At 29.9% G+C, this 14,870-nt stretch overlaps 1 protein-coding gene across 1 annotated transcript; it reads right to left on the bottom strand.

The window, feature by feature from the left end:
* Nucleotides 1-575: 575 nt before the first annotated feature.
* LOC306764017 (uncharacterized protein) lies at nt 576-14,579 on the bottom strand. Its single transcript, XM_079251013.1, has 4 exons — nt 14,276-14,579; nt 13,284-13,538; nt 12,907-13,202; nt 576-845 (listed from the first exon to the last, which is right to left on the bottom strand). Exons 1-3 carry the CDS (start codon nt 14,400-14,402, stop codon nt 12,940-12,942), a joined length of 645 nt encoding a protein of 214 aa, XP_079107139.1. The 5' UTR covers nt 14,403-14,579; the 3' UTR covers nt 576-845; nt 12,907-12,939.
* Nucleotides 14,580-14,870: the final 291 nt, after the last annotated feature.

Here is a 14,870-nt window from a genome sequence, read left to right as displayed (position 1 = left end):
ATTTGTATCTATTTACATTGAAAAACCAGACTTCCAAAACTGTATCTGCTAACATTGACTTCCAAATTCGTATCTATTTACATTGGACTTCCAAATTTGTATCTATTTACATTGAAAAACCACTGACTTCCAAAACTGTATCTGCTAACATTGACTTCCAAATTCATATCTATTTACATTGGACTTCCAAATTTGTATCTATTTACATTGAAAAACCACTGACTTCCAAAACTGTATCTGCTAACATTGACTTCCAAATTCATATCTATTTACATTGGACTTCCAAATTTGTGTGTACTGACACTGGACTTCCAAATTTGTAGCTATTTACATTGATTAATATGGACTTAATTGTTAGCTATTGATATTGACTTCCCAATTTCTATTGATATTGGAATAATGTACCCTGTCCCTCTCTCCCACATAAAGTCAACAGAGAGAGGGCTCATTCAACTAAGAGTTAACATTTCAAAACAGAGAGAAGAATCACAACTGTTAAACTTGGCATAAAAAAGGTGCCATTTATTTATTGAACTGCAACACAGAAGGCAATTTTTGTTGAACTGGTGTAAGAAAGGTGGCATTTATTTATTGAACTGCAACACAGAGGGCAATTTTTGTTGAACTGGTGTAAGAAAGGTGGCATTTATTTATTGAACTGCAACACAGGGCAATTTTTGTTGAGCTGGCATAAGAAAGGTGGCATTTATTTATTGGACTGCAACACAGAGGGCAATTTTCATCGTCCTGGAACAATCGGATACAGCACCACTTGGAACACGAGGACATGGGTGCAATAGGGACACCGGATGGCTCCGATGCCGGCTGGAAGTACCGAATGGGGACTAGTTGGAAAAAAGAAGACAAAAAGGGAAAGTTTTCCATTAACACGGAAAATGCAAATTAAGATGTATTAAACCTGACTTCCAATTTTGTATCTATTTACATTGAAAAACCACTCACTTCCAAAACTGTATCTATTAACATTGACTTCCAAAATTGTATCTACTTACATGTAAAACCACTCACTTCCAAAACTGTATCTATTAACATTGACTTCCAAAATTGTATCTATTTACATTGAAAAACTAAGACTTCCAAAACTGTATCTATTAACATTGACTTCCAAAATTGTATCTATTTACATTGAAAAACTAAGACTTCCAAAACTGTATCTATTAACATTGACTTCCAAAATTGTATCTATTTACATTGAAAAACTAAGACTTCCAAAACTGTATCTATTAACATTGACTTCCAAAATTGTATCTATTAACATTGACTTCCAAAATTGTATCTATTTACATTGAAAAACTAAGACTTCCAAAACTGTATCTATTAACATTGACTTCCAAAATTGTATCTATTTACATTGAAAAACTAAGACTTCCAAAACTGTATCTATTAACATTGACTTCCAAAATTGTATCTATTTACATTGAAAAACTAAGACTTCCAAAACTGTATCTATTAACATTGACTTCCAAAATTGTATCTATTAACATTGACTTCCAAAATTGTATCTATTTACATTGAAAAACTAAGACTTCCAAAACTGTATCTATTAACATTGACTTCCAAAATTGTATCTATTTACATTGAAAAACTAAGACTTCCAAAACTGTATCTATTAACATTGACTTCCAAAATTGTATCTATTTACATTGAAAAACTAAGACTTCCAAAACTGTATCTATTAACATTGACTTCCAAAATTGTATCTATTAACATTGACTTCCAAAATTGTATCTATTTACATTGAAAAACTAAGACTTCCAAAACTGTATCTATTAACATTGACTTCCAAAATTGTATCTATTTACATTGAAAAACTAAGACTTCCAAAACTGTATCTATTAACATTGACTTCCAAAATTGTATCTATTTACATTGAAAAACTAAGACTTCCAAAACTGTATCTATTAACATTGACTTCCAAAATTGTATCTATTTACATTGAAAAACTAAGACTTCCAAAACTGTATCTATTAACATTGACTTCCAAAATTGTATCTATTTACATTGAAAAACTAAGACTTCCAAAACTGTATCTATTAACATTGACTTCCAAAATTGTATCTATTAACATTGACTTCCAAAATTGTATCTATTTACATTGAAAAACTAAGACTTCCAAAACTGTATCTATTAACATTGACTTCCAAAATTGTATCTATTTACATTGAAAAACTAAGACTTCCAAAACTGTATCTATTAACATTGACTTCCAAAATTGTATCTATTTACATTGAAAAACTAAGACTTCCAAAACTGTATCTATTAACATTGACTTCCAAAATTGTATCTATTTACATTGAAAAACTAAGACTTCCAAAACTGTATCTATTAACATTGACTTCCAAAATTGTATCTATTTACATTGAAAAACTAAGACTTCCAAAATCATATCTACCAACATTGACTTCCAAAATTGTATCTATTTACATTGAAAAACTAAGACTTCCAAAACTGTATCTATTAACATTGACTTCCAAAATTGTATCTATTTACATTGAAAAACTAAGACTTCCAAAACTGTATCTATTAACATTGACTTCCAAAATTGTATCTATTTACATTGAAAAACTAAGACTTCCAAAATTGTATCTATTTACATTGAAAAACTAAGACTTCCAAAACTGTATCTATTAACATTGACTTCCAAAACTGTATCTATTAACATTGACTTCCAAAACTGTATCTATTAACATTGACTTCCAAAATTGTATCTATTTACATTGAAAAACTAAGACTTCCAAAACTGTATCTATTAACATTGACTTCCAAAATTGTATCTATTAACATTGACTTCCAAAATTGTATCTATTTACATTGAAAAACTAAGACTTCCAAAACTGTATCTATTAACATTGACTTCCAAAATTGTATCTATTAACATTGACTTCCAAAATTGTATCTATTTACATTGAAAAACTAAGACTTCCAAAACTGTATCTATTAACATTGACTTCCAAAATTGTATCTATTTACATTGAAAAACTAAGACTTCCAAAACTGTATCTATTAACATTGACTTCCAAAATTGTATCTATTTACATTGAAAAACTAAGACTTCCAAAACTGTATCTATTAACATTGACTTCCAAAATTGTATCTATTTACATTGAAAAACTAAGACTTCCAAAACTGTATCTATTAACATTGACTTCCAAAATTGTATCTATTTACATTGAAAAACTAAGACTTCCAAAACTGTATCTATTAACATTGACTTCCAAAATTGTATCTATTTACATTGACTTCCAAAATTGTATCTATTTACATTGAAAAACTAAGACTTCCAAAACTGTATCTATTAACATTGACTTCCAAAATTGTATCTATTTACATTGAAAAACTAAGACTTCCAAAACTGTATCTATTAACATTGACTTCCAAAATTGTATCTATTTACATTGAAAAACTAAGACTTCCAAAACTGTATCTATTAACATTGACTTCCAAAATTGTATCTATTTACATTGAAAAACTAAGACTTCCAAAACTGTATCTATTAACATTGACTTCCAAAATTGTATCTATTTACATTGAAAAACTAAGACTTCCAAAATCATATCTACCAACATTGACTTCCAAAATTGTATCTATTTACATTGAAAAACTAAGACTTCCAAAACTGTATCTATTAACATTGACTTCCAAAATTGTATCTATTTACATTGAAAAACTAAGACTTCCAAAACTGTATCTATTAACATTGACTTCCAAAATTGTATCTATTTACATTGAAAAACTAAGACTTCCAAAACTGTATCTATTAACATTGACTTCCAAAATTGTATCTATTTACATTGAAAAACTAAGACTTCCAAAACTGTATCTATTAACATTGACTTCCAAAATTGTATCTATTTACATTGAAAAACTAAGACTTCCAAAACTGTATCTATTAACATTGACTTCCAAAATTGTATCTATTAACATTGACTTCCAAAATTGTATCTATTTACATTGAAAAACTAAGACTTCCAAAACTGTATCTATTAACATTGACTTCCAAAATTGTATCTATTTACATTGAAAAACTAAGACTTCCAAAACTGTATCTATTAACATTGACTTCCAAAATTGTATCTATTTACATTGAAAAACTAAGACTTCCAAAACTGTATCTATTAACATTGACTTCCAAAATTGTATCTATTTACATTGAAAAACTAAGACTTCCAAAACTGTATCTATTAACATTGACTTCCAAAATTGTATCTATTTACATTGAAAAACTAAGACTTCCAAAACTGTATCTATTAACATTGACTTCCAAAATTGTATCTATTAACATTGACTTCCAAAATTGTATCTATTTACATTGAAAAACTAAGACTTCCAAAACTGTATCTATTAACATTGACTTCCAAAATTGTATCTATTTACATTGAAAAACTAAGACTTCCAAAACTGTATCTATTAACATTGACTTCCAAAATTGTATCTATTTACATTGAAAAACTAAGACTTCCAAAACTGTATCTATTAACATTGACTTCCAAAATTGTATCTATTTACATTGAAAAACTAAGACTTCCAAAACTGTATCTATTAACATTGACTTCCAAAATTGTATCTATTTACATTGAAAAACTAAGACTTCCAAAATCATATCTACCAACATTGACTTCCAAAATTGTATCTATTTACATTGAAAAACTAAGACTTCCAAAACTGTATCTATTAACATTGACTTCCAAAATTGTATCTATTTACATTGAAAAACTAAGACTTCCAAAACTGTATCTATTAACATTGACTTCCAAAATTGTATCTATTTACATTGAAAAACTAAGACTTCCAAAACTGTATCTATTAACATTGACTTCCAAAATTGTATCTATTTACATTGAAAAACTAAGACTTCCAAAACTGTATCTATTAACATTGACTTCCAAAATTGTATCTATTTACATTGACTTCCAAAATTGTATCTATTTACATTGAAAAACTAAGACTTCCAAAACTGTATCTATTAACATTGACTTCCAAAATTGTATCTATTTACATTGAAAAACTAAGACTTCCAAAACTGTATCTATTAACATTGACTTCCAAAATTGTATCTATTTACATTGAAAAACTAAGACTTCCAAAACTGTATCTATTAACATTGACTTCCAAAATTGTATCTATTTACATTGAAAAACTAAGACTTCCAAAACTGTATCTATTAACATTGACTTCCAAAATTGTATCTATTTACATTGAAAAACTAAGACTTCCAAAATCATATCTACCAACATTGACTTCCAAAATTGTATCTATTTACATTGAAAAACTAAGACTTCCAAAACTGTATCTATTAACATTGACTTCCAAAATTGTATCTATTTACATTGAAAAACTAAGACTTCCAAAACTGTATCTATTAACATTGACTTCCAAAATTGTATCTATTTACATTGAAAAACTAAGACTTCCAAAACTGTATCTATTAACATTGACTTCCAAAATTGTATCTATTTACATTGAAAAACTAAGACTTCCAAAACTGTATCTATTAACATTGACTTCCAAAATTGTATCTATTTACATTGAAAAACTAAGACTTCCAAAACTGTATCTATTAACATTGACTTCCAAAATTGTATCTATTAACATTGACTTCCAAAATTGTATCTATTTACATTGAAAAACTAAGACTTCCAAAACTGTATCTATTAACATTGACTTCCAAAATTGTATCTATTTACATTGAAAAACTAAGACTTCCAAAACTGTATCTATTAACATTGACTTCCAAAATTGTATCTATTTACATTGAAAAACTAAGACTTCCAAAACTGTATCTATTAACATTGACTTCCAAAATTGTATCTATTTACATTGAAAAACTAAGACTTCCAAAACTGTATCTATTAACATTGACTTCCAAAATTGTATCTATTTACATTGAAAAACTAAGACTTCCAAAACTGTATCTATTAACATTGACTTCCAAAATTGTATCTATTAACATTGACTTCCAAAATTGTATCTATTTACATTGAAAAACTAAGACTTCCAAAACTGTATCTATTAACATTGACTTCCAAAATTGTATCTATTTACATTGAAAAACTAAGACTTCCAAAACTGTATCTATTAACATTGACTTCCAAAATTGTATCTATTTACATTGAAAAACTAAGACTTCCAAAACTGTATCTATTAACATTGACTTCCAAAATTGTATCTATTTACATTGAAAAACTAAGACTTCCAAAACTGTATCTATTAACATTGACTTCCAAAATTGTATCTATTTACATTGAAAAACTAAGACTTCCAAAATCATATCTACCAACATTGACTTCCAAAATTGTATCTATTTACATTGAAAAACTAAGACTTCCAAAACTGTATCTATTAACATTGACTTCCAAAATTGTATCTATTTACATTGAAAAACTAAGACTTCCAAAACTGTATCTATTAACATTGACTTCCAAAATTGTATCTATTTACATTGAAAAACTAAGACTTCCAAAACTGTATCTATTAACATTGACTTCCAAAATTGTATCTATTTACATTGAAAAACTAAGACTTCCAAAATTGTATCTATTTACATTGAAAAACTAAGACTTCCAAAACTGTATCTATTAACATTGACTTCCAAAACTGTATCTATTAACATTGACTTCCAAAACTGTATCTATTAACATTGACTTCCAAAATTGTATCTATTTACATTGAAAAACTAAGACTTCCAAAACTGTATCTATTAACATTGACTTCCAAAATTGTATCTATTAACATTGACTTCCAAAATTGTATCTATTTACATTGAAAAACTAAGACTTCCAAAACTGTATCTATTAACATTGACTTCCAAAATTGTATCTATTAACATTGACTTCCAAAATTGTATCTATTTACATTGAAAAACTAAGACTTCCAAAACTGTATCTATTAACATTGACTTCCAAAATTGTATCTATTTACATTGAAAAACTAAGACTTCCAAAACTGTATCTATTAACATTGACTTCCAAAATTGTATCTATTTACATTGAAAAACTAAGACTTCCAAAACTGTATCTATTAACATTGACTTCCAAAATTGTATCTATTTACATTGAAAAACTAAGACTTCCAAAACTGTATCTATTAACATTGACTTCCAAAATTGTATCTATTTACATTGAAAAACTAAGACTTCCAAAACTGTATCTATTAACATTGACTTCCAAAATTGTATCTATTTACATTGACTTCCAAAATTGTATCTATTTACATTGAAAAACTAAGACTTCCAAAACTGTATCTATTAACATTGACTTCCAAAATTGTATCTATTTACATTGAAAAACTAAGACTTCCAAAACTGTATCTATTAACATTGACTTCCAAAATTGTATCTATTTACATTGAAAAACTAAGACTTCCAAAACTGTATCTATTAACATTGACTTCCAAAATTGTATCTATTTACATTGAAAAACTAAGACTTCCAAAACTGTATCTATTAACATTGACTTCCAAAATTGTATCTATTTACATTGAAAAACTAAGACTTCCAAAATCATATCTACCAACATTGACTTCCAAAATTGTATCTATTTACATTGAAAAACTAAGACTTCCAAAACTGTATCTATTAACATTGACTTCCAAAATTGTATCTATTTACATTGAAAAACTAAGACTTCCAAAACTGTATCTATTAACATTGACTTCCAAAATTGTATCTATTTACATTGAAAAACTAAGACTTCCAAAACTGTATCTATTAACATTGACTTCCAAAATTGTATCTATTTACATTGAAAAACTAAGACTTCCAAAACTGTATCTATTAACATTGACTTCCAAAATTGTATCTATTTACATGTAAAACTAAGACTTCCAAAACTGTATCTATTAACATTGACTTCCAAAATTGTATCTATTTACATTGAAAAACTAAGACTTCCAAAACTGTATCTATTAACATTGACTTCCAAAATTGTATCTATTTACATTGAAAAACTAAGACTTCCAAAACTGTATCTATTAACATTGACTTCCAAAATTGTATCTATTTACATTGAAAAACTAAGACTTCCAAAACTGTATCTATTAACATTGACTTCCAAAATTGTATCTATTTACATTGAAAAACTAAGACTTCCAAAACTGTATCTATTAACATTGACTTCCAAAATTGTATCTATTTACATGTAAAACTAAGACTTCCAAAACTGTATCTATTAACATTGACTTCCAAAATTGTATCTATTTACATTGAAAAACTAAGACTTCCAAAACTGTATCTATTAACATTGACTTCCAAAATTGTATCTATTTACATTGAAAAACTAAGACTTCCAAAACTGTATCTATTAACATTGACTTCCAAAATTGTATCTATTTACATTGAAAAACTAAGACTTCCAAAACTGTATCTATTAACATTGACTTCCAAAATTGTATCTATTTACATTGACTTCCAAAACTGTATCTATTAACATTGACTTCCAAAATTGTATCTATTTACATTGAAAAACTAAGACTTCCAAAATTGTATCTATTTACATTGACTTCCAAAATTGTATCTATTTACATTGAAAAACTAAGACTTCCAAAATTGTATCTATTTACATTGACTTCCAAAATTGTATCTATTTACATTGAAAAACTAAGACTTCCAAAACTGTATCTATTAACATTGACTTCCAAAATTGTATCTATTTACATTGAAAAACTAAGACTTCCAAAACTGTATCTATTAACATTGACTTCCAAAATTGTATCTATTTACATTGAAAAACTAAGACTTCCAAAACTGTATCTATTAACATTGACTTCCAAAATTGTATCTATTTACATTGAAAAACTAAGACTTCCAAAACTGTATCTATTAACATTGACTTCCAAAATTGTATCTATTTACATTGACTTCCAAAACTGTATCTATTAACATTGACTTCCAAAATTGTATCTATTTACATTGAAAAACTAAGACTTCCAAAATTGTATCTATTTACATTGAAAAACTAAGACTTCCAAAATTGTATCTATTTACATTGAAAAACTAAGACTTCCAAAACTGTATCTATTAACATTGACTTCCAAAACTGTATCTATTAACATTGACTTCCAAAATTGTATCTATTTACATTGAAAAACTAAGACTTCCAAAACTGTATCTATTAACATTGACTTCCAAAATTGTATCTATTTACATTGACTTCCAAAACTGTATCTATTAACATTGACTTCCAAAATTGTATCTATTTACATTGAAAAACTAAGACTTCCAAAATTGTATCTATTTACATTGACTTCCAAAATTGTATCTATTTACATTGACTTCCAAAATTGTATCTATTTACATTGACTTCCAAAATTGTATCTATTTACATTGAAAAACTAAGACTTCCAAAACTGTATCTATTAACATTGACTTCCAAAATTGTATCTATTTACATTGAAAAACTAAGACTTCCAAAATTGTATCTATTTACATTGACTTCCAAAATTGTATCTATTTACATTGAAAAACTAAGACTTCCAAAATTGTATCTATTTACATTGACTTCCAAAATTGTATCTATTTACATTGAAAAACTAAGACTTCCAAAACTGTATCTATTAACATTGACTTCCAAAATTGTATCTATTTACATTGAAAAACTAAGACTTCCAAAACTGTATCTATTAACATTGACTTCCAAAATTGTATCTATTTACATTGAAAAACTAAGACTTCCAAAACTGTATCTATTAACATTGACTTCCAAAATTGTATCTATTTACATTGAAAAACTAAGACTTCCAAAACTGTATCTATTAACATTGACTTCCAAAATTGTATCTATTTACATTGAAAAACTAAGACTTCCAAAATCATATCTACCAACATTGACTTCCAAAATTGTATCTATTTACATTGAAAAACTAAGACTTCCAAAACTGTATCTATTAACATTGACTTCCAAAATTGTATCTATTTACATTGAAAAACTAAGACTTCCAAAACTGTATCTATTAACATTGACTTCCAAAATTGTATCTATTTACATTGAAAAACTAAGACTTCCAAAACTGTATCTATTAACATTGACTTCCAAAATTGTATCTATTTACATTGAAAAACTAAGACTTCCAAAACTGTATCTATTAACATTGACTTCCAAAATTGTATCTATTTACATTGAAAAACTAAGACTTCCAAAACTGTATCTATTAACATTGACTTCCAAAATTGTATCTATTAACATTGACTTCCAAAATTGTATCTATTTACATTGAAAAACTAAGACTTCCAAAACTGTATCTATTAACATTGACTTCCAAAATTGTATCTATTTACATTGAAAAACTAAGACTTCCAAAACTGTATCTATTAACATTGACTTCCAAAATTGTATCTATTTACATTGAAAAACTAAGACTTCCAAAACTGTATCTATTAACATTGACTTCCAAAATTGTATCTATTTACATTGAAAAACTAAGACTTCCAAAACTGTATCTATTAACATTGACTTCCAAAATTGTATCTATTTACATTGAAAAACTAAGACTTCCAAAACTGTATCTATTAACATTGACTTCCAAAATTGTATCTATTAACATTGACTTCCAAAATTGTATCTATTTACATTGAAAAACTAAGACTTCCAAAACTGTATCTATTAACATTGACTTCCAAAATTGTATCTATTTACATTGAAAAACTAAGACTTCCAAAACTGTATCTATTAACATTGACTTCCAAAATTGTATCTATTTACATTGAAAAACTAAGACTTCCAAAACTGTATCTATTAACATTGACTTCCAAAATTGTATCTATTTACATTGAAAAACTAAGACTTCCAAAACTGTATCTATTAACATTGACTTCCAAAATTGTATCTATTTACATTGAAAAACTAAGACTTCCAAAATCATATCTACCAACATTGACTTCCAAAATTGTATCTATTTACATTGAAAAACTAAGACTTCCAAAACTGTATCTATTAACATTGACTTCCAAAATTGTATCTATTTACATTGAAAAACTAAGACTTCCAAAACTGTATCTATTAACATTGACTTCCAAAATTGTATCTATTTACATTGAAAAACTAAGACTTCCAAAACTGTATCTATTAACATTGACTTCCAAAATTGTATCTATTTACATTGAAAAACTAAGACTTCCAAAATTGTATCTATTTACATTGAAAAACTAAGACTTCCAAAACTGTATCTATTAACATTGACTTCCAAAACTGTATCTATTAACATTGACTTCCAAAATTGTATCTATTTACATTGAAAAACTAAGACTTCCAAAACTGTATCTATTAACATTGACTTCCAAAATTGTATCTATTTACATGTAAAACTAAGACTTCCAAAACTGTATCTATTAACATTGACTTCCAAAATTGTATCTATTTACATTGAAAAACTAAGACTTCCAAAACTGTATCTATTAACATTGACTTCCAAAATTGTATCTATTTACATTGAAAAACTAAGACTTCCAAAACTGTATCTATTAACATTGACTTCCAAAATTGTATCTATTTACATTGAAAAACTAAGACTTCCAAAACTGTATCTATTAACATTGACTTCCAAAATTGTATCTATTTACATTGACTTCCAAAACTGTATCTATTAACATTGACTTCCAAAATTGTATCTATTTACATTGAAAAACTAAGACTTCCAAAATTGTATCTATTTACATTGACTTCCAAAATTGTATCTATTTACATTGAAAAACTAAGACTTCCAAAATTGTATCTATTTACATTGACTTCCAAAATTGTATCTATTTACATTGAAAAACTAAGACTTCCAAAACTGTATCTATTAACATTGACTTCCAAAATTGTATCTATTTACATTGAAAAACTAAGACTTCCAAAACTGTATCTATTAACATTGACTTCCAAAATTGTATCTATTTACATTGAAAAACTAAGACTTCCAAAACTGTATCTATTAACATTGACTTCCAAAATTGTATCTATTTACATTGAAAAACTAAGACTTCCAAAACTGTATCTATTAACATTGACTTCCAAAATTGTATCTATTTACATTGACTTCCAAAACTGTATCTATTAACATTGACTTCCAAAATTGTATCTATTTACATTGAAAAACTAAGACTTCCAAAATTGTATCTATTTACATTGAAAAACTAAGACTTCCAAAATTGTATCTATTTACATTGAAAAACTAAGACTTCCAAAACTGTATCTATTAACATTGACTTCCAAAACTGTATCTATTAACATTGACTTCCAAAATTGTATCTATTTACATTGAAAAACTAAGACTTCCAAAACTGTATCTATTAACATTGACTTCCAAAATTGTATCTATTTACATTGACTTCCAAAACTGTATCTATTAACATTGACTTCCAAAATTGTATCTATTTACATTGAAAAACTAAGACTTCCAAAATTGTATCTATTTACATTGACTTCCAAAATTGTATCTATTTACATTGACTTCCAAAATTGTATCTATTTACATTGACTTCCAAAATTGTATCTATTTACATTGAAAAACTAAGACTTCCAAAACTGTATCTATTAACATTGACTTCCAAAATTGTATCTATTTACATTGAAAAACTAAGACTTCCAAAATTGTATCTATTTACATTGACTTCCAAAATTGTATCTATTTACATTGAAAAACTAAGACTTCCAAAATTGTATCTATTTACATTGACTTCCAAAATTGTATCTATTTACATTGAAAAACTAAGACTTCCAAAACTGTATCTATTAACATTGACTTCCAAAATTGTATCTATTTACATTGAAAAACTAAGACTTCCAAAACTGTATCTATTAACATTGACTAGCAACCAAAGTATGTAATGATGCAGATTCAAATCAAGGCCTTGCAGATTTCATAGCACATGCAGAGTATTTCTAAGTCACAGTTAAAGAAAACTGCACTCACCAAAGTGGATTTGTGGCCGGGTCATGTTTGACTCTACCGAGAACTTTTCCCATCTTTCTTTGACCCTCCATCCCCTGCTTTAACGACTGGAACGGGGCTGGTTGGTCGACCACCTGGCTGAACGTGGTACGGGCCCTCTTCGGGCTCATGAAGGGACTGCAGTGGTGGTGAGTTTTGTTCGGCATCAGGGCTGCTTTCGGTGGTCCACCCCTGATTCTTGGCAGAACCTTTGACCCGTCTCGGCAACGTTCTGTAGTCCGGTTGGAGGACCGGCCCTTCTGCTTCCCCAGTCTCTTCTGCATCAAACCAGTTTGACAGATCAGAAAGCGTTTTATAGCGGCACGATGGTCCAGTGGTGTTTACGGTGTCTTCCTCACCCACTTTACGATCCGGTTTAGGGCCATCCGGTTTGGTGTTGTTGTTGGCATCCCCATCAGGGGCCTGCTGTTTGGTGGTCTGGCTGGCAGCCCCCTCACTCATCTTAACCGGTTCCCGGCCCGGTTTGTCCGGACTCGTTTCCAGGCTTGTGCTCGATAAGGTGCTCGTGTTGGTCGACGAGGTATTGGGGGAGTAGGAGGAGGCAGGGGATGGTAGAGGGGTGCGCTGACTCATTAGACCTGTGGGGAAAATGGCTGGTGGGAGAACAGATTTAAGTCTTCAAAAGAACCTGTTGGCAAAGTAGCAGAGCTCAGTATCTGGAGGATGTCCGGGCCAGAACCTCTGGACATATAACTTCCAAATTCGTAAACATTGACTTCCAGATTCCTATCTATTGACATTGACTTCCAGATTCCTATCTATTAACATTGACTTCCAGATTCCTATCTATTAACATTGACTACCAGATTCCTATCTATTAACATTGACTTCCAGATTCCTATCTATTAACATTGACTACCAGATTCCTATCTATTAACATTGACTACCAGATTTCTATCTTTTACAATGCCACTTCAAGTTGTCCTTGCCTGGACCCGGGAGGTGCCATAAAGGACATCTGGAGGACCTGACCCAGGAACAGAGCTCTTTTTCTGGGCATGAGGCTCTGCTCCGGGGGCCCAGAGCTCCAGGCTGAGGTGAGGAACTCTTTACCCGGGAACAGAACTCTTTTTCTGGCAGGAAGCTCTGTTTCAGGGCCTGGAGGTCCAAGCTGAGATGAGTATCTGAGTGTGAAGACACACAACTCAGCTTGGACATCCAGGGCTGTGTCTGGAGCAATCAGCAGACGAACAAAGTAGTCATAGAAAGTGTTGCAAATGGCAGGCCACATAATTAAGCTACTAGCCTGCACATGGCCTGCTCAGGCTAGCACGTGGCCTGTGGCAGCCAAACAATATGTTCAAAGTATGGAAAAACAGACAAAACTCACCTCCAATGTCGTCCTTCACGTCCAAATTATTCCTCTCAAGTCTTGTCAGGATGTCAGGGGAAGTGTTGGCAGTGTGGCCTGTCCGTCTCTGGCTCCAGACAACGTGCCGTCTTCTGCTCCTCACCATGTGCTCGGCTGACTGAAAAGGGGAAGTGCTTACTCTCCTCCAGGATGTGACCCCCCTCCCTCCTGTGTGCAGACGGGTGACTCACATTCACCACCTGCTGGTGGGAGGACAAAATGCTCTTTGCTGCAGTATTGTGAGGACCAATAGGGTGCCGATGCAGTTCAATGGGGGGCTAGAGGGGAGTGCTTCACCCAGCCCCTAACCTCACTTCCCAATTTGTATCTATTTGTATCCATTGAACAGATACAAATTTGGAAGTAGTAGTCATACTGCACCTCTTGGGCTGCTCAGAGGTCAGAAAGTACTCTTTTTTCCCCTGACAAGCTGGCATTGAGATTTTTGGAGGCCCCGGGTTTCCAGTGCAAGTGCCACAGAGGACCCGTTCCACTGCATTCTAGACCCACTAGGGCACCTCTACCAGGAACCGAGGTCCCGTGACCCCGGGCCCCTCCCCCACGATATTACCGG

The sequence above is a fragment of the Telmatherina bonti genome (genome assembly GCF_933228915.1).
Source record: "Telmatherina bonti genome assembly, chromosome: 2".
Classification (NCBI taxonomy): domain Eukaryota; kingdom Metazoa; phylum Chordata; class Actinopteri; order Atheriniformes; family Telmatherinidae; genus Telmatherina; species Telmatherina bonti.
Note: the sequence above shows the minus strand (reverse complement) of the source record. Positions and strands in the feature narration are given on the sequence as shown.